The sequence below is a fragment of the Chelon labrosus genome, assembly GCF_963514085.1.
Source record: "Chelon labrosus genome assembly, chromosome: 12".
Classification (NCBI taxonomy): Eukaryota; Metazoa; Chordata; class Actinopteri; order Mugiliformes; family Mugilidae; genus Chelon; species Chelon labrosus.
The window spans coordinates 2,138,830-2,157,108 of record NC_140345.1 but is presented as its reverse complement, the minus strand read 5'-3'; the positions used below and the strand labels follow the sequence as shown (position 1 = coordinate 2,157,108).

The window sequence follows — 18,279 nt, the reverse complement described above, 5'->3', positions numbered from 1 at the left end:
TGTTAGCCCTGATGCCTCACAGCGAGAAGGTCCGGGTTTCGAATCCATGGACCGACTGGGCCTTTCTGTGTGGAGTTTGCATGTTCTCCCTGTGTCTGCGTGGGTTCTCTCCGAGTACTCCAGCTTCCTCCCACCGTCCAAAGACATGCTCATTAGGTTAATTGGTGATTCTAAATTGGTGATATGGAATCTTATTGAACCGTATGGACCAATGTTTAAGAATTAGTTTCTATATAATATGAACTCTTAGTTTAATTACCCTACTAATGATATGAGGTACATAACTGGCAAGTGTGAATCTTCAAGTTAATAATCTGCGTAATCTGTGATTAACAGAACTGTATCAAAACTGTAAAATGGTAAATGTGGTCTTTAAATACATAAATAAACTAAATGCAAATATACTGTATTTCATTCTCTTACCAAAATTGAATTTTATTTTGACCTGCCCTGTATCCTGCGCCTCTTAAGATAACAGAATGTCACAAAACTGTTCAAATTATCATTATTTTTGTGTGTACTGCTCCTTTAGCAAGTGCAACGGTAACAGCCAACCAGGTAACTACAGCGCTGCTCGCTGAAGGGAAGGAGAATAATTAGCGCAAGAGCAAAATGGTAGGCACGTACAAAGTTTGCGGACTTTTCACTCTTGATACAACTGAACTTTTCCGTGAGCGAGTACGTACGGAACGTTTTGGTACGTACGCAACCTTCGTACATGAGGCCCCAGGTTTTTAGTTGGGATTGCTGGTGTGTGAAAACACCTGCCACTGCAGAAAGAAGATGGCAAGCCACCCATAGGGAGAGATTTGGAGGATCACTATTCTGCAACTGGACTGATAAAGGACTGGTAAGGCACCAGACTGCGGAAATGTGGATTATTGGTTATATACATTGATCTGTAAGATCTGAGATTTGAGTTGTAATTTTTTGGTACTTTAGTGAACTGTGTTTTTTTTTTAATTATTTACTTTTTCCTTATTGTGTGCCAATTGGAATTACATGAATGTAAAGTTGTGTAAAGTGAGTAAAAGCTTAAATAGAGCAGGTTAAGCAAAGTAAAGAGAAAGTATAAAAATAGAACTAAACTCATAAATAGGCCTAATGGAGATAGAATAAGAACTTAAACTGAGTAAACTCAAAGGACATACCAGGAACTAAACAACCAATGTAAGAAACCTAGGTATAAAATTATATCTAAACTCAAATAGGTTGGATTAAATCCAAATGAGATAAATAGGGATAAATAACCTTATTTTTGGAGATTTTGGTTTCATTTTGAATGATTGAAGGGAAATTGGTTGGTTGAAGTAGTTCATCTTTTTTATGTGTATGTACGTATTTGGTACCAACATATTATTATTATCTGTGTTCCCGTTATCCAGTAATTACCGGTCAAAACGTCCGGTGAAAAATATTCCCTCCTGTACCAGGAAATTGTGCACTGACAAAAGTTCTGCGTTGTTTGGAATGCAAACTGTGGTTACATGTGTTAAGTTTTTTAAACGCGTTTTTTGTAATTAATTATCGTTATTAACTTTTTTTTTTAAATGAGCAGCTTCGAGCAATTCTTGTTCAATCTCTCACTGATCGTGCTCATGCACAGCACTGCCCATAACTTTGAATTTAACTTTATATCTATTAACACAGTTGTTTTAATTCACGCCGATATATTAATGGATGCAACATTTTTTGCTATTTAAAATGTTTACCTTTTTGTTAAAAAAAAAAAGACTGACTCGTACCTTTACAAATGGCAATAAAGTCCATTCTATTATAATCTAATAGTGGTCAAGTAACTACATACATTTTCATTGGTCTGATTTTTATTTTTTATTTATTTTTTGTTGTTTTAACCTGTCTTCAAGATTTGTGGGAGCAAACCGGAGCACCCGGGGAAAACCCACCGATGAAGACAGGTTAAAAGGGGAACTACTGTTTTTTACAACCTGGACCTTCTTTCTGGCATAAAATACGATTGTAACCATATAACTTTTGTGTAATTTGCTGTCGTTCGGGAGATAATCAGCTCAGCGCATATCCATACTGTGTGAGTGAGTGGGGCACCAAAACGCAGCCTCTAGATAACGCATTATCTGCCGCGAAACTTGTTCATTTCACCAATAACTAGTTATCGTACAATAGTAATATTCCCCGTTGAGTCCGGAGTTACCTGTTGTCTATTCGCGGACGTGCAGCAGTTTGTTGTTCTTAGGCCAAATGTTCCTCTCTCTGCCTCCACATACTCCTGTCAACAAGCTCCTCATCCGTATACTCTTGGTCACGGTAAGGACGTCCATCATAAACAGTCGTTGTCCACAACCTCAGAATCTGAATAATATTCAGCCATGTTGCAAAAATCTACAGACCCCGGATGAAGTCTTCTGACCTGGATGATGTCATCTCTGAGCGGCGCGCGCACCCGGCTTGTTTCCCTGTAATTTGCTACTGCTAGTTTTTTGGAACATGGCTGAATATTTTTCTGAGGTTGTGGACAAACCATAGCAGTAGCAAATTACAGGTAAACAAGCCGGCTCCTGCATGTGCTTGCGCCGATCAGAGATGACATCATCCAGGTCAGAAGAGCTCATCATCCGGGGTCGGTAGATTGACCTACTGACCCCGGATGATGATAACAGGTAACTCCGGATTCAACAGGGAATAGCACTAATGTACGATAACAATCAATACTGGTGAAATGAACGAGTTTCGTGGCAGATAATGGTTATTTAGAGAATGCGTTTCGGTGCCCCAGTCACTCCCACTATATGGATATACGCTGATCTAATTATTTCCCGACTGACTACACATTACACAAAAGTTATATGGGTGTGTAAACGATCGTATTTTATACCAGATAAGGCCCAGGTTGAAAAAAAAAAAAATGTAGTTCCCCTTTAAGTCAATAGACTTCTTATCAGATGTCACTGTTGAATGTGGAGTTGTTCTTCCACTTAGCTGGTTTCCTCAAACCCAGGAAGTGGCGGGTTCTTTTCCAGACTGATTGCTTCTTCTCCTCCAAGACATCATTAACCTCCATGGGATCAAGGAGGGTAAGGGTGGACATTTCTTGCCTGCAGAATGACATCTCAGTTTGGTGGTTTTCCTCAGCCACCTCCATGGGTGTGGGATCAGGGAAAGCATGAGGGATGGGTGCCTCCTGACTGTACACTGATGTCTGATTCATTGTCTCTGATCGTGGTTCTTCAGGGACTGGATCCCATTCTATGGGTGTGGGATCAGGGAAAGCATGAGGGATGGGTGCCTCCTGACTCCAGAATGATGTCTTATTCACTGTCTCTGGTCGTGGTTCTTCGGAGACTTGAGCCCTCTCTATGGGTGTGGGATCAGGGAAAGCACAAGGGACGGGTGCCCGCTGACTCCAGAATGATGTCTTATTCATTGTATCTGGTCGTGGTTCTTCGGGGACTTGAGCCCTCTCTGTGGGTGTGGGATCATGGAAGGCATTGGGGATATATGCCTCCTTCTTGCATGGTTCTTGACGTCTGGCTATTTTCCTTCGGGGAGGCCCATAGTCGTTTCTCTCCTTGATCTCGGTGGAGAGCTTAATGTTGATGGAGACCTGCTTTTTGAGCTCCAATTCAGTCTCCTGTAGTTCCTCTCGAAAACAGATCTCCTTCTCAGAGAAATACTTTTGAAGAGCGGTGATCTCTTCAGCCATTTTTTCACTGAGGGCATCTCGTTGAGCTCTCAGGTTGTTGATGAGCTCCATATCTTGAGCCACCTTCTCTGTATGGGACTTGTTTGTCTTTTCAAGTTCTTGCTTAAGGCTTTCAGCTTCCTGCATCACTGTGATAACATCATTATGATATTTGGTGCTGAGCTCCTGGTTTAAAGCCATCAACTTCTCCATATCTTCTTGGAGAGCCTTGTTTTTCTCCTTCTCCACCTGAAGCTCATGTGAAAACCTTTCCTTGTTGACTATATGGGCCACCTGCAGCTCCTTATAGTCTTTGTGCAGGTCTTTCTTCTTCTTATGCCTGGTGGTATTGTGGACTTGAGCTTCAATTTTTGCAGTGCTGAGCGTCTCTGCATCGGCGTATTTCTGCACTCTCTCTAGCTCCTTCTTGGTTTCTTTCTCCCTGTTGATGTACATTTCTTTCAGGGATTTCTGTCTACGCACCTCCAACCTTGCTTCATTCAGTTCGTTGGACTGCTGGTTTAGTTTGAGCCCCTGCTCATCCACCAGAACATTCAGTCTTCTAATTTCTTCAAGAAGCATTCTGCGTTCTTCACAGTTAATCGGCTTCCTTCTCTCCTCTTTAAGCTTCCTCCTGGTTGGGCACTTTGGGTTGTAACCTGCCATTTCTTACAAAGTGGAATCAATGTAATGAAATTGGAAAGTAATCAAATGTTTTGAATTGCAGTGTGTCTCTGAACAGATATCTGTATCAGTGATCCGCGTGTTCGCTTCGTCTCAGTGGTGTGTGTCTCCTTCTGAAATATCGAAATAATGTGTTCTTCTGAAAAGCTGAGCTCCTATTTAAAGATTTTAGGATTTCAGAATTTTACCTTTGATCTTTGTCTTTGATCTTTGTCTGTGATCTTTGTCATATGACCTTTGACCTTAGTCATGTGACCTTTGAACTTCAGTCTTCCAACGTTCCATTCCGTCTTCTTCTTCTATTCTTTTTTAAGTGTTTACATTCAAAATCACATTCTGCAATTCAAATATGGTCCATCACATTCAAAACAAGTACAATTTTATCTGTCTGACATGTTTCAGTCATAAAATAGTGATGGTCCGACTGTATGAAAACCCAAGTTGTCTTCAGTTTGGCACCAAATATTAACACAGTGGTTTTCATTCGCACTGGTTAATGAATGGATGTAACATTTACACATTTGGGCAATAAAGAGTAGCCAATTAACCTATGGTGACACATGGATTCACTGGTGCGTCAAGTGTTAAAGAGTGACTTTCAGGTTTGTAAAAAAGGGGGATGAAAACTGCCACAAAAGAACCAGACATATCTTTTTTTTAATTTCACGCATACTTCATCCTTATCAAAAACTGAAGCCAAAGCATTTTGCCAGACAAAATTGTCAACTGGTTTTCCAAGTTGTTGCCTGACAACAGCTTGACAATGGTGTTAGGTCTGCCCATGCCGGGATTGGATGATTGCTTTCTCAAAAAAGATGCTGCTGTTTCATGTCACAATATGAGTCGAATCAGTGGAGTGGAAATATTCAAAGGTCTGAACTCTGGCACGCCAACATTACCCACAGTGCAAATTGAATACAGATAGTTTAGTCAGAGAATCCAGTGTGTTGGGAAAATTGTGGAAACCTTATAGGCGGCAGATCATGAAGTAGCAGATCATGCAAATGTGTTGCATTCCTTTTGGTAAACATGGTTCTTCCCACCGACAATGGCGACCATTGTTCGTTACGTTAACGCTCATGAAGACACACTCTGGTTTTACACTATATCTCACTATCCCCAGTGCTATTTTAAGGTCTCAAAGGATAGACAAGATTGTAAATGCAGTCTGCATGTGGCCACCTGGACTGGGTGTTTGATTAGCCACTTGGTGTATTACTTCCCCTTTAGTGTTGTGAAATGCAGCGAAATATCTCTGATTGTACGATTGCATTTTTTTTTTCTCTGTATCTGTTGAAACATGCCCCATGATGAAATCCAAATGGCTACACCAGGCTACACCACAAAGACCTCTTCCGGATTACAATAAGCTACTACCTAGGAGGCTAAGAAGAGTTACAAATCCCAGTACCATGCTGGCCTCTTCTAAGTCATACAGTTTGCCTATAACTTACGCTTTAGTAACCAATACTAAATGTAAGCCAATAATTATAACATTTGTGTTCAAGATATTTTTCTCAACCACTAAGCATTTAAACACTTGCCTGAAGCTCTACCATACTTCATTCTTAGGTTGGATCCTGTAATAAAACCAGCCATTCTCCCAGTCTCTCTGTGGAATCACATTAAATTATGACAAACTCCTTGCTGAACTGCAGTGTTGTTTCAGGATGAAGTTACCTTCATGACCATTTTCTATGGCTGTATACGCTACGGTGTGCATTTGTCGTTTCTATTTGAATTATTTGCTCCATCAGTTGATTAACATAGGTGAATAGGTTAATTAAACCTGAGTTTTGCAGAACAAAACTCACTGTAGATAATGATGATGATGATGAGAAACAGGAAGATGTAGATGATATGCACAGATGTGAGAGCTTTGCAGAGGTCATGGAGGTGCTGACAGTGAGGATGAGTCTCTACCTCAGTTGGTGCGGCCTTTGCCTTGCAGGTCTCAATTGCAGTCTGATCGGATGCCGCTGGGATCTGTAGGAGGAAGGACCGTTTAGTTTGTGCCAAGTAGTTTCACAGCTGCTCTGTTCCAGCATGAAAACAGTGACCCTGCTGCAGCTTTTAAAACACAATCCTCTCTGAAAAAAAAAAAGCCAGCTTGTTATACAACAGTAATCCTTGTTTCGGAGAGAGAAGAGTTATTTTATCAGTCAAGATTTACTTCTTTTCCTTGAATTGCCTCCACATTTCCCAGAATTACAGTAACAAACCCTAAAAGAATCGTCATGAATTCTCACTACATGAAGGTGAGGGAGCAGAAAGAGTCGTACGAAGAGGCAGAATGAATTAATCCTTTTGAGAAAACTCCTGCACCCTTGAGTCTTGATTCTCCATTGCAAAGTAGATATGTGAGTTTTCTGACCCTTTAATAATAAATGTCCCACTCTGCAAATGTGAAAAAGAACTGTCACTTTCCATTCTGTGCGGCTGACGCCAAGAGCTGATGTTTGCTCTTGGTGCATTTAAGAAATTTGTTATTTTTCTACGGCTACACTCCACTAAACAAAACTGCACTGCACATACCTCAACCTGACAAGGTGTCGCTTAAATGTGTAAGTAAGAAAAACACACCGTCACACAACATAATAAAACTTTATGCCAAACATATTAACCTTCAGTGTTTTTCCACAAGCCGTTATTCCTACGTCGAGGAACACCAAGCCAATAATCATTCTAAAAAAAAATTCAGATTTGGCTGAAACACCAGCTTTGCAGTCGCTTCAATTTGTTCGGCTAGTCAGTGCTGACACTATAACCCACACACAATGTGATCTCATGCCAGTCATGACATTATTACCTCAGTGAATTATGTTTTCTCCGCACACAGAGATAGATGTAGCATCATTAATGTATGCATGACCTAACTTCCTCTGTCTTTGCTAGATCTCAGCTGCTGCACTGGGTCAGCAGCAGGCTGACCATCAGATGGCTCTTTGCTCTCTCTGGCTCACTATGTCGTCCTCACAGCGGGATGGCAGCTATTTTTGTTTTCAACCCAATGCCCTTGGCAATCAGTTACAGATTTAAGACACATTTTTTTCATATATTTTCAAAAGAATTTTGTCTTTGTGATCCCATGTTACCTTTTTAAACAGCTATAGACATTTTCCAGCAAATACCGTACTTTACAAGTTACAAACTTTAGGAGTTTTAGGTCTCTGCTCAGGTCAAAACTGTGTGGAAAATCACAAAACCTGGCAAAAAGACTGATATCCCTCAACCTGTGCCTAATTTCTAAGTAGTTGTTGGTGATTTAAAACTATTCTCTACACTGGTTCCTATCATAAAGATAATGATTAATCAGTCCTAATAGATTCATTCATTCATTCATCTTCTGTAACCGCTTATTCCTGTTAAGGGTCGTGGAGTCTGCTGGAGCCTATCCCAGCTGTCATCGGGCAAGAGGCGGGGTACATCCTGAACAGGTCTCCAGTCTATCGCAGGGCTAACACAGAGAGACAGACAACCATTCACACTCACATGTACACCTATGGCCAATTTAGAATCACCAATTAACCTAATGAGCATGTCTTTGGACAGCAGGAGGAAGCCGGAGTACCCAGAGAGAACCCACGCAGACACAGGGAGAACATGCAAACTCCACACAGAAAGGCCCAGTCGGCCCATGGATTCGAACCCGGGACCTTCTCGCTGTGAGGCATCAGTGCTAACCACATCGCCACTGTGCCGTCCTCCTAATAGATTAAATCTCGCAAAACATCCCATTAATTCATGCAATTCCACAAAAGCACTTCAAAGTAAAGTGTACCTGCAGGTCGCGGACCCCTCTGTCTGTGAACGTCAACACGTAGATCATTGCCTGGCCGCCCACGTAGAGTGTGTTGCTCCCTTCCTGATGGAACATGCTGATGTAGTTCTCAGGCTTGTTGAAGTGGAACCTGGAGGGCTCTGAGGGTCAGAAATGCAAACTATCAGCTGGCAGACAAGAGCTCTCTTGGAGTGCAATTATTGTTTTTATTGTTAAAATGTATGTTTTTTTTATGTGTGTAATTAAAATATACCCTGTGGTACTAACGTTTCAATATTTTCAGTTAAGTGAGCTCCATTAAATTTATTCTAAAAACAAAAGGGAAAGCAACTACATAATTCATTTTGGGTTTTAATAACATAGCAATACTTTCTGCTGCTGCTCCTACTAATGGTTTACTTCAAATGTTAATACAACTGTAAAAAACTAAGAAGAACAACAATTTTTACAGGTCATTGTTAGCTCCAAAGGAAATATGTCAGAAAAGGAAAAACTGATTAAAAAGATACATAATGTAATGAGGTCAAACATTCATTCATTCATTCATCTTCTGTAACCGCTTGTCATGTGAAGAGTCACGGGGGTGCTGGAACCTATCCCAGCTGTCATCGCGTGAGAGATCGCCAGTCTATCACATTCACACTCACATGTACACCTACGGTCAATTTAGAATCACCAATTAACCTAACCAGCATGTCTTTGGATGGTGGGAGGAAGCTGGAGTACCTGGAGAGAACCCACGCAGACACAGGGAGAACATGCAAACTCCACACAGAGAGGCCCAGTCGGCATGGATTCCAACCCGGTGAGGCATCATTGCTAACCACCACGCCACTGTGCCGCCCGAGGTCAAACACAGTAACAAAAACTCAATGCATGACAGAAAAGTATCTGGATGAAGTGTTTGATGTGCCTGGCCTAACCTCCTCGGGCAGGTTGAATCAAAGACCAGAAGCCATCATGGCAAAGAGCCAAACCTGTGGTATTTAATCTACATTTGATCCCATCACTATAGGAGGCAGCTGGAGGGGTCTGGTGTGATTAATTGGTGTTATTTACATAGACACGTGAACTGACATTAATGCCCTTTACATTCAACACAAAGTCTTTACAGAATGTGGTTTGGGTGTTAGAAGAAAAGGGCATTTGGTGGGAGCATAAATATCACTGAAGTAATCATGTGGGCAAATCCCATCACACATGAATTACACTCTGGACACCTCCAGAAGGCTCAAAAGCACATTTGGGCATCTCTGAATCACACATCCAATCAGACTCACACTTACCTACACTGCAACTGTGCCTGTATTTAGAGATGAGATTAAGATCGCAACTACTGTTAAAACGATGCAGATAGAGAAGGTTAAGTAAAAGAATTGTATATAAAAGAAGGATTTATAGGCCATAGACCTATTAATAGACATATTAGTCTTTTTATTTCATTTGGTCTGCGCTCTTGAAGTGTATTTCTTAATTTATTTTGTCCAGAGACATTCAGAAAACTCTAGCTCCACCTGTTAAGGCTTCTCAGAAATTAGATTTTTTCTCATCCCTTGGAATAAAAAAGACATTTAGTTTGACAGCTAAACTAGGATAAACCAGGATGAAGTAGTGGTAAGCGGTGGTGATGCAGGTTGCTAGCCAACCAACAAGTTTCTATGGAAACACTGGCCTCTCTCATTGGAGGGGATCTAATTAATGAAGCTTGCACTTCACAAGGAAGTGAGAGATACTCAAGGAAGTCCAATGTGGCTGTGGCATAGATACGAGTGTATACATATCAATTTCACGATCTGCATTAGGTAGCTATCAAAGCTCTTCAACGGATTTGCATGAATATTAGCTTTTGGCAGTTATAATGGATACAATAACAGCTTCCCAAGTGTTTCTCTGTTGAGTTAGCCTGGCTTCAACAACAGAGAAAAGGATGATGTTCTGGCAGCTAGAGTTACATCAAGCTCAGAGAAGATCAACATGGCCGTGGTTCTCCCTCATACAGTAGATATAAATATATATATATATTTTTTTAAGCATGAAGAATCCATACTAAACAATGTTTGTGTTTGTCTATGTGTGATATATAACTATGCAGTTTTGACTTCTTATTATGTGTGAATGGGGTTGTCATGTCATGTTAGTGTTTATAGTTTTGTACATATTTTTTTTACTCTAGTTTTATTACATTTCTTCACTTTTTATTTATTTTTTATTCCAATACTTCTACGGCACCTAAGGGGGACCTCAGGTCACCTCAGTTTTGTTGTACCTGTACAATGACAATAAAGTGCCTACATAAATTAAGGCTTCATTCATCTTTTCAAACACTTGTCTGTGCTACCTAAATGTTTCTGTCCCCCCTGGAACCTCGCCATGAAGTTTAAATCACAAGGGGCCAGTATGAACATAAAGAATGCATTTATTTCACCTTGAGAGAAAATGGTATCAAGTGTGCATTTTTCTTAATCTGATTGAACAGTCCTTCCATTAGGGCCACTCTGTTCAGGTTAAGGTGGTTACATAAGGCAGTATATTCTGACTGGACTGTTATGGTGGTTATTAGAGAAATACGTGTGTCCATCTAAACGCAACAACTGACTGTAATGTTTTGTTTTCAAAGAAACTACACAAAGCATCTTGAATTCCTAGAATGAGAAATCCCACACATGAGGAACAGGATGTACAGCCATTTAGTCTTCGGTCCGGGTGTAATCTCAGTGTTCTCATTTGTACTTCCAACAATATGTATCTGTGAGGGCATCATTTTCCTTTGTTCTACCCTTGGACAAAAGTTATGCTGCTGGGTGAAAATCCTTCATTTTTAAAAGGTCAGCTTTTCAGGAAGTGAGAAAAACAGCCTTTTTTTTGGCTTGTTCTTAGAAAGTGGCTTCATTAAAATCTACGCTTGGTGATTTTCTTTACCCTCTGAGGAGCATGTAATCCTGGAAGTTAAAACATTTTATAATTAGCAAATCACAAAACATAGGCCTGATGGCACCAAGGATTGTACAAATTTAAGAGGAGTAAAGCACCGATGCAATTTTTGGGAATAGCTCGGACTTCGAAATGCATTCTGAGTGTTGAAAGAAGAAGAAAGTCAAAGGCTCTGGAAGCTTTTGAAGTTTTTTTTTTTTTTTTGACTGCATGAACTCTTTCCGTCCCTGAGACTGACCTCAAGGTCCTCCATTATGAACATGACAAGAAAATCTATGAGGCCTTTGGTTCAATAGCATTATGTATTGACGTGCTTAGGCCTCCAACTGAGGGAGAAGGTCAACACAAATGATGGCTGAACTTCAGTAAAATGTTCTGATATTTAGGATACAGCTGCAGATGTCAGGTTAGATTTGAGACGAGCTGCTGTTCCTTTTTTAGTTGTTAGCTCTTGGTAGCTTTCTTTAAGTATGTCTCCATATATTTCTCCAGCTCTGTTTTTCCTGCTTTGCCTGTATCTGACTTTCCGTGTTGCTCTGACTCTCGGACTGGCACATTCAAAAGATGGTGTGTACACAAAAGACAGTAAGGTAAAGTTGTTTTGCTTTGTTCACTAACAAATCCAAATCAGAAATCAAGTCAGAATGAGGAGAAACCCTGGTTTTACTCTTGAGCAAAACAATTTTACACTCTCAAATGTGAGTAAATATCAAACCATATTACTGTGTTTGCAGGACTTTAAGCTGCACTAATTAATATTTAACATAAAGTCTCAATTGGCATCGTGTAATGTGAACACCAACAAAGAATTATCATACAGCTCTGTGAAGCATTTTAGCTTATATTTTAGTAAGTTCTTCTGGTTTTCATGGTCCTGCATTTTTACTGTGCTGGTTCTGCCAAAAATTTCCATTAGCAGCAGGAAGCCGGTCTCTGACAAAAAGCCCTGATAAGACAGTTTAACGCTACCTGAACAGCACCAAAAAGCACAAAGAGAAACGTGAGCGACATGGATAATGGAGCATTTTCAAGAGGCACTTACAGTTCTCAGGAGTCGATGAGCAAAACATGGCTAAAAACCAGCGGGAAATTTAACTAAAAATCATCAGGTGGACAGAAACAAAACCCTCAATGAATAATGATCTTTGCCTGCATCAGTTGGATGTGTTATTTTGGCATTTTAAGGCTGTGGAATTGTGTACCAAGCATCGTGGTGAGTTGCACAGCTCCATATCAGGCCATTATGTAGGATTGATAACTCTCTGTATTATTTGCTTTATTGTCCCTTTTATGTCCACAAAACGCACACTTGAACTAATGCAACCTCCAAATTCTACCTTCATGGAGGGCTCGGTGATCATTATTCGAGTTTTACTGATTGATTCGCCTTAATGGCCTTTTTGGAAGCTGTGGTTTGTGTCCTGTTGCACTGCATTACATTGAGATGTGTGTAACGAAAATGCCTTCCCCATTTATATTAATGAAGGTAAACACCCTGAGACTGAAATATTTATGGGGGCAGAATTTATTACCTGCGCTCCCCTTGTTGCTGGTTGGGATGGAGGCACTTACAGTTTCTGATGACATCTTGTTTTTCCTACGGCTCAATGCACTTATTGTAATAGACTAAAGTACATGCCCAAAATGGATGCAGTGTAATGTATTCCTTAGTTCCCACAGTGTTTTGGGCAATCACTGCTCGTGTAAAGTAACCCACTTTTAACCTAAAACCAGGTTGTAGCTTTCAAACAATTCCTTGAAGGTATCAGAATCTGCCAGATGCCCTCATTTTTGTAAACGCTGCCAAATGAGGAGCCGACAACCTCGGAGCTGTCCGAGGTGCTGAAGCAGCAATGAACTGTGACTCTGGGTGGATTAGACAGATTTCTACCTGTTCTCCCTTGTGTGCGTTTCTCTTTGTCCTGGACAAGCATCCATCACTAACCCTGGAATTGCATAACAACGAGTTTGATTGATATGACGTGCACGTCCGGGCCCGTCATCTTGCCCGTTTTGCGCTGTGCTCATCCGCGGGGAGGGGAGCGATCCAGATCCAGATAACTTGACACACAGTCCCCCATCTCTATTGATTGCTGAATACATTAGAGGGCTGTGTGAGGTGTAAAAACGCGTGAGTGGAATAAATAACTAGGAGTCGGCTTGGAATTTTCCATTCATTGCTCTCCTCTCCTGCTCCCCCCTCTGCCTTTCTGTGTGCATGTACATGTATGTGGTGGCTGGTACATTAAAGCTCCCTTTTACTGACTCCTCTGCTGCAGTGTAAAGCAGCTGCCGTGTCCGTGTCCCGCATTGCAGCTCGGCAAGGACGCGGCAGCTACAGTGGATGTGTCAACCTCCAAAGAGTCATAATTCACAGTAATGATGCTTTTTTTTTTTTTTTTTTTTCGCGATGGCAGGGGCGGGTGTTTGAAGGGTACAGGCTCACTATGTGATTTGGGCGTCTTGACAGACGAGAGGCTTCTGGTTTTCTTCCACTCTGTGCGCCTGAAATGATGCTGAGGTGTGGAGAGACGGTTACTAATTAGAGCCTGTGTGACCCAGAGACGAGCAGACCTTCAACTTAGTAGTGCACTGAGATAGAAGTGAACCAACGAGCTGTCAAGAACAACCACAGAAAAGCATCAAGTTGCACAAATGAGATCCAACTCACTGTAATTAGATGCCGTGGCAGACACCTGCAAAAGTCGCGGATTTGAGAAAGATTGATTCCTATTCATTGTCATTTGTTTACATTGGGATTAAACAGCAGAATTCATTCTCCTCCAGATGTTTATCCTATTAGAGCCTCGGAACATGTTTATGGGGCCTGAATGGTGGAGCGCGTAAATTACTACTCGGTCAGAGGGGGGAGGGCGGTGTTTTAATAGATGAATTTCAGAGGTAGCCTCATCTCCAAGGCTTTTATGTGTACTATTTCTGCAGCTTTTTCAAATGGCAAGACAATAACAAGGATATGGTGAGAACTGGAAAATAACTGGGTACATCACCCCCCATGGCAGAACTCATTCGTTCACTCATCCGTCCGTCCCTCCAACCATTCATCCATCCATTCATCTTCCGCCACACATCATACATGAAACACGGATTACTAAAACATCCTGTGTGATATAAATTAGTAGCTGAGTGAATATTCTGAGAACAGCAGCTTCCTACCGTGCATAACAAATTTCAGCCGAGGTGACTTTCCGGCGATCATCGTGACCAAAAGCGACAGCAGGATGAAAGAATTCATCTTTCTTGAGGATCTGTCGAGTGCAAACGGATTCCTGTAAAATTGTTAAACCCTACGAAGCGGTCCCCACGAAATCCCTCTTCTTCCTTGCAGCCTCTGTGCTTCCTCCCCGATCTGCCGCGTCCCAGAGCTGTGCCAACGACTGCTGGTCCCAGTCCTTCTCGTCGGTCTGCTTCGGTCAGTTCAGTTTAGTAAAGTCGGGGTATCAGGCTCCACCTCGGAAACAAAAGGAAAAAAAGGGGGGGAGTGTATCCTTACAGCTGGACCGTCTGGATGAAAAGTGGGATTGGAAATAATGACTATAAACACATTCCTGTTGGTTTGCAATTACAGGCGTGTGTGGCTTTAGGAAACACGTCATACCTGTTGCTGATAAAGATGAATCTCACTGATATTTTTTATCTATTTTGTTTTACATCTAACTCCACATTTTAAAAGTCTGACACTTTTATTCTAATGCAGTTGAATTTAAACCAAACATGACAGCACATACAACATACATGACCTCATTCATGAGCAGCATTAACCATTTCACACGACATTCTGAAATGATTTATGAGCATATAGGCCAGTTTCCTCATGGTCATTGTGTGTTTGCACCCAAGCCCTGACACCAGTAGGCAATAATGGTACTGCCTCAGCCACTGCTTCCACTGTAATGTCCAATCAATATGTGTCAATAGTGCTAGAGTGCCTGAATAGGAATGAATCAGCAGTTTGACTGTGCTGCGCTTGCATTTGTGAAGTTAATTGACTCAAATTTGAAAACCCCAACCACTCTAAATGGTGAATGCCTGTCAGTGGAAGCAACCAAACAGATGCTTCCATTTTCACAAAATGGCTCTCTGCAGGCACCATCCAAAAGCATCATCTGGGCTTCTGTGAGGCATTTCGCTGAGCTCTTTGAGGAGAAAACTCAGCACGAGAGTGCACTGAAAAAGCAAGGGGAGGCATCCCTGTCTTTTATCCATTCAGAAAGCGCTATGTGACACACACAGGTGGATCCTTGGAAGAAACAAGCCTGTAAAATCCCATCCACTGGAGGGCAATTTCTCCCCTTTTTGATTTCTGTCAAAAGCCTTAATTGTCTCTCAGTGTTGAATCACATCCTTTGAGTTCAGTGAGAGAAGTGCTAATCTAAGAGTCGGGATTTAGTTGTTTCTCCTCATTTAATCCACATTTAACATCAAACATAGAAAGTATAACGGATTTGAAAGGCGATTTTGATCACTTGTTATTTGGGTGAATGGTAGCACCACTTAGGGGTTTAAATGACTAATTAGTGTTTTACCCTCAGTTATCAATTACCTCCTGTCTTCCCTGCCTACCCTGGAAGCAGCAGACAGCTGATTATTTCAGTTGTGATGAAACCTCTGTATGTCTGTTACACAAATTACTTCATGGTTGTCTGTCTCTCTGTGTTAGCCCTGCGATAGACTGGCGACCTGTCCAGGGTGTACCCCGCCTCTCGCCCGATGACAGCTAGGCTTTAGCAGAGCCCGTGACCCTTCACAGGAACAAGCGGTTACAGAAGATGAATGAATTAATGAATGAACAAATTACTTCACTGTGGGCTCCTTTATATATTGTTCAGGGCATTGTGTCGTGTTGAACCACCACTAGATGGCAGCAATAACAGGGTTTTCAGTCATTGTTTTATCACTATAACATAATGATTTTGCCCCCAGAGTAACTTCAAAAAGCATGTTTTAAGTACTTGCACTGTAATTAAAGCAGATACAGAGGAAATTTGGTATGAGGCTTTAGATGAAACTAACACAACTGGAAAATCTTAATAATAACAGCTAATATAAAATTGGTAAAAATTAAAAATGGTAAGCAGATACTGTGCATGTCTACATGCTTGTGCATACAGCCAAAGGAAGGCAGCTGTCTTCTGTGTAATTAACTTCTCTCATCTGAAGTGAGTCGGGCTAAATGCATTACGAGATGATCATTACAGACTGAGATCCGGTTACAAAACACTTAAAGATAATTGAGGCAAATTGGGGTGTGCTTGTTAAATGCAATCAGTCTGTTTAATTAGTGGTTTTACTTTCAGGTTAAAACCAGCATAAGACAGTAGACTGCAGGATAAGTCTGGAATAATTTTATATTTGCAGTATTACGTGCAAGTGGGTAAGATTATCTCAAAATCAAAGGGAAGAAGGACTGCAGCGTAACTTTAAATAATACAGTGATAATGAAATTATAAAACAGACAATTTTGTTGAGCAGGAGAGACAAAAACCCTGAAAGGCTTTAAGAACAGCAAAGAAATGTCTCAGTCCAAAATGTTGTTCCAGATTGAGACATCCTGAAAATCAGTTGATAGTCATGCTCTCAGTGCTTTCTTCCGGCAACAGACTGTTCAGTTTCCCCAAGATGGCGCCCGCCTGAATATGCGAGCCCGACGCGAACGGTACTGCGTTCCTTTTTTAATAAACTGCCTGTATACTTGCAAAGTTCTCAGTGCTTCGGTTTACATGTAGAGACCCTAGTTATGCTACCGTGTAAGTGTGGTGATATTGTGAGCCTTGTTAGTGGTACAGAAATAGCGATTTCTTTTTATGTGTAGGTGTGCCCCGAAGGCTAGCGTTATACGCTAAATAGCGGTTTGCAAGAAAACTGGTCACATTTGACTAACAAAACAAATACATGAAAACAAATACCAGAGAACGGTCGAACTCGGTACACATGTGTTATTAACCCCAGGTTCATTTTGCGCCGGAGTTCCCCTTTAAGTGTTCTGGTCTCCATTTGTTGTATGAGTATTATTGACCAATCATATGTAAATGATGTGTGGAGTATGTGTGTGTGTATGCAATACCCTGTGGACATGCTTCAAACAAAAACTGCTGAGCAGGGGTCGCTTAACCGAGTATTTTCCGTGACTGACCGTTTTTTTAAACTGTGACGGAAAAATCTGAAGGCCATCTGTCATTTTGACAGATTGCAATTCACACCCCTCACCACTTGGTGGCGAGTGACATTATTAATTGGCTTTTGTCTCTAATCGCACTTTGCATTCCAAACATCGCGGAACTTTTATCAGTGCACGATTTCCTGGTTATACTGATGCACACGGCAGTGCTCGGCTAACCATAGACGAATATCGAACATATGTCTATGTGGCTTACGGCTACCAAAATGGAGGAATCGGATGAAAGCGTTGCTAGGACTGATGAGTTTGTGTGCAAATTGTGCAAAATAAAAGAGTTTGCATACCACCGAAGCACTTCAACCCTACGGTACCATCTAAGAGCTGTTAGCGCAAGCAGTCCTGGTCCGAGTACGGACAAGACGTGTCGGCAGCCCAAACTTTTTTTTTCCTACCATTTAAAGTCAATACTGTCAATACTGAAAAAGTACTTAAAGTTAATGAAATTTTAATGAAAATTAAATGCTATTGTATTATTATCATTTAAAAAAAAATTTAAAGTGACGGGGGAAATAGATTATGACGGGATTTGTATGACCCTGTCAGTCAAAATGACAGACAACGAAAAAGTTTAGCGCAACCTGCTGAGCGAGTGTAAACTGGCTATTTGTCACAGAAGTCGTCTCTCACCTCTCACTCCACTTTGACATCTCAATGACTGCAGCCCCAGATAGCCACTGGACGCTGTAACGGAACAGGGCCGCAACCGCAAAACGATAGAGCCGGGTCTGGCCCGCATCCGCCTCGCGGACTCGTTCCTGAGTCCAAACGCACATTGGGCCGAAGCCGTTTCTGGTCTGTTTTTAGGGGTTGTTGCGGATATGTGCCAGCGCCGATCCAGCACCGCCTGATTATCCCGTTACAGATGCGTAACGGGTGCGTGAAACGATTCCGCCTACCGGAGCTGTGCCGGATGTGTTACGATTCCGCTTAAATCACCACTGGATTGTCCTTTTGCCTTATTTTCGGCAGGTTTCAGTTGGAGCAATGCGTAAAGGCTATAGCTGAAATAAATCGTTTTAATGATTA

The 18,279-nt window shown here is 41.4% G+C and overlaps 1 protein-coding gene across 1 annotated transcript in view; it reads right to left on the bottom strand.

Moving 5' to 3' along the window:
• The window catches only part of LOC311496464 (semaphorin-7A), a gene marked incomplete at its 3' end in the record, with an annotated part of 39,078 nt that extends 24,716 nt beyond the window's left edge, over positions 1-14,362 (bottom strand). Inside the window, exons 1-3 of the mRNA XM_084556338.1 lie at positions 14,232-14,362; positions 8,127-8,266; positions 6,269-6,331 (exon numbers count right to left, since the gene is read on the bottom strand). Coding sequence (XP_084412464.1) covers positions 6,269-6,331; positions 8,127-8,266; positions 14,232-14,310 — 282 coding nt within the window. The 5' untranslated portion in view covers positions 14,311-14,362. The remainder of the gene's footprint in view (positions 1-6,268; positions 6,332-8,126; positions 8,267-14,231) is intronic.
• Between the last annotated feature and the right edge of the window lie 3,917 nt (positions 14,363-18,279).